This window comes from Mauremys reevesii, linkage group 15, assembly GCF_016161935.1.
Source record: "Mauremys reevesii isolate NIE-2019 linkage group 15, ASM1616193v1, whole genome shotgun sequence".
NCBI classification, from domain to species: Eukaryota; Metazoa; Chordata; order Testudines; family Geoemydidae; genus Mauremys; species Mauremys reevesii.
Window position 1 is genome coordinate 10,367,947 of NC_052637.1, and position 2,442 is coordinate 10,370,388.

General features: G+C 41.2%; 1 protein-coding gene across 1 annotated transcript; it reads left to right on the forward strand.

Moving 5' to 3' along the window:
- The first annotated feature begins 1,256 nt into the window (after positions 1–1,256).
- LOC120383734 (olfactory receptor 8S1-like) lies at positions 1,257–2,195 on the forward strand. The gene has a single exon (XM_039501936.1). It carries the CDS (start codon positions 1,257–1,259, stop codon positions 2,193–2,195), a length of 939 nt encoding a protein of 312 aa, XP_039357870.1.
- Positions 2,196–2,442: the final 247 nt, after the last annotated feature.

Sequence of the window (2,442 nt, forward strand, 5' to 3'; positions counted from 1 at the left end):
TAATTCTTCTGCTCTATTCCACATTGATTAGGTCTCAACTGGAGTATTGTGTCCAGTTCTGGGCGCCATATTTCAGGAAAGATGTGGACAAATTGGAGAAAGTCCAGAGAGCAACAACAAAAATGATTAAAGGTCTAGAAAATATGACCTATGAGGGAAGATTGAAAAAAATGTGTTTGTTTAGTCTGGAGAAGAGATGAGTGAGAGGGGACATGATAATAGTTTTGAAGTGCATAAAAGATTGTTATGAGGAGAAGGGAGAAAAATTGTTCTTCTTAACCTCTGAGGATAGGACAAGAGGCAGTGGGCTTAAATTGCAGCAAGGGTGGTTTAGGTTGGACATTAGGAAAAACTTCCTAACTGTCAGAGTGGTTCAGCATTGGAATCAATTGCCTAGGGATGTTGTGGAATCTCCATTTTTGGAGATTTTTAAGAGCAGGTTGGACAAACACCTGCCAGGGATGGTCTAGATAATACTTAGTCCTGCCATGAGTTCAGGGGACTGGACTTGATGACCTCTTGAGGTCCCTTTCAGTTCTATGATTCTATGATTCTTCTTCTTTTTGAAAAATACTAATGATTTTAATAGATAAGAATCCAATTATATACTACAGATATTAAATAGTGTTTTCAACAAAATAGTCTAGAACAACTGACAGACTGTAATGGAGAGGGAGATTATTTATATAGATTTGGCCAGATGTCCAGCTATTGTCAGTTGGTCATAGTTTCATTGCAGCCAATCTGCCAGATCCCATGCTGCTGTAATGCAGCTGTAGCTCTATTGAAGTCATAAGGCCAGCTTTCAGAGAGAGAATAAATTCCTCTATAGCCTGGTTGCTAGAACACTCACCCCACATGCAGAAGACCAAGTATTCAGTAACCCTGCATTGCCTCTTTTATGATTTATCCATAGAGGAACAGCTTCAAGAGGAGAGACTGAGGGAGTCCCAAATCAGACTAACCCTTAGTCAGAGCTTAGAAGGGTATTTGTGAATACCAGTAGGACCTAAAGTGATAGTTAGGTGCCCAAGTCCTTTTGTGTATCCAGCTTAATTTGTTTATTTAAAACACACAAATACCATCTGGTGTCTCCCTCTCTCAATTTAGTCTACGCATTTTAAGGAATGGAATAGGACTCTCTTTACATTCATCCTCTGGAACAGATAATCTCCACATACTATTTCAATTTATTTTCATAATAAGTGTGAATCTCATTTTTTTCTGGTCTTCCAGGTCACAGATTTCCTGATTGAATGACAATGAAAAATCAAACCACAGTGACTGAATTTATTCTCCTGGGACTTTCCAGTGACCCACAGATGCAGATTTTGCTCTTCTTCGTGTTTTTAGTTATTTATCTAATCACTCTGGGTAGTAATATAGTGATCATGGCAGTGATAAGAGCTGATTCTCACCTTCACACCCCTATGTACTTCTTCCTCTTCCATTTATCCTTTGTTGATATCTGCTATTCCTCAGTCATGGTGCCTAAAATGCTGATGAACTTCCTAGCAGAGCACAAAACTATTTCTGTCAATGGCTGCATTGCCCAGATATTCTTTTTTATCCTCTCGGCTGGTAATGAAGCTTTCATTCTCTCTGCCATGGCTTATGACCGCTATGCTGCAATCTGTGACCCATTGCATTATATGCAGACAATGAGCAAAGGAATCTGTGTTCAGCTGGTGAGTGGTGCATGGACTACGAACTTCTTCTATGCCCTTCTTAACACAGTTTTTGCCCTCAAGTTGCATTTCTGTGGGCCCAATCAAATCAGCCATTTCAGCTGTGAGCTCCCTCCTCTGTTACAGCTGTCCTGCACTGACACCCTCACCAATCAAGTGGTCCTTCTTACTTCTGCTTTGGTATTTGGTTTGAGCTCCTTCCTCCTCATCCTAATCTCCTACATTCACATCATCTCCACCATCCTGAAGATACGCTCTGCAGAGGGCAGGCGTAAAGCCTTCTCCACCTGCAGCTCCCACCTGATTGTGGTTGGCTTGTTGTACGTGACAGGTTTTCTCCAGTACACAAAACCCAGCTCAGTCTCCTCTGTGGTTCTGGATGAAATATTCTCCATCCAGTACAGCATCTTGACCCCTATGTTAAACCCCATCGTCTACACCCTGAAAAACAAGGAGGTGAAAACAGCTCTAAGGAATATATTGGGGAAATTCTGGTTTCTCAATTAGTGTTGATTCTCTCTCTCTGTCTATTTTTTTAAGTCAGAGAGCAGAGATTTGTGGGTAACTAGTGTTTGGGACATTCTCAGCTCAGATAACTAAATGACACTTTGGGCCAAATCTTCCACTGGTCTAAATCAGTGCAGATCCATTGAAGTCAATTGGCCAGATCTCCAGCATGTGTAAATCAGCATAGCTCCATTGGAACCAATGGGTGCTGGAGTTAGACTCACACAGGGTCTTGAACAGGAGAAAT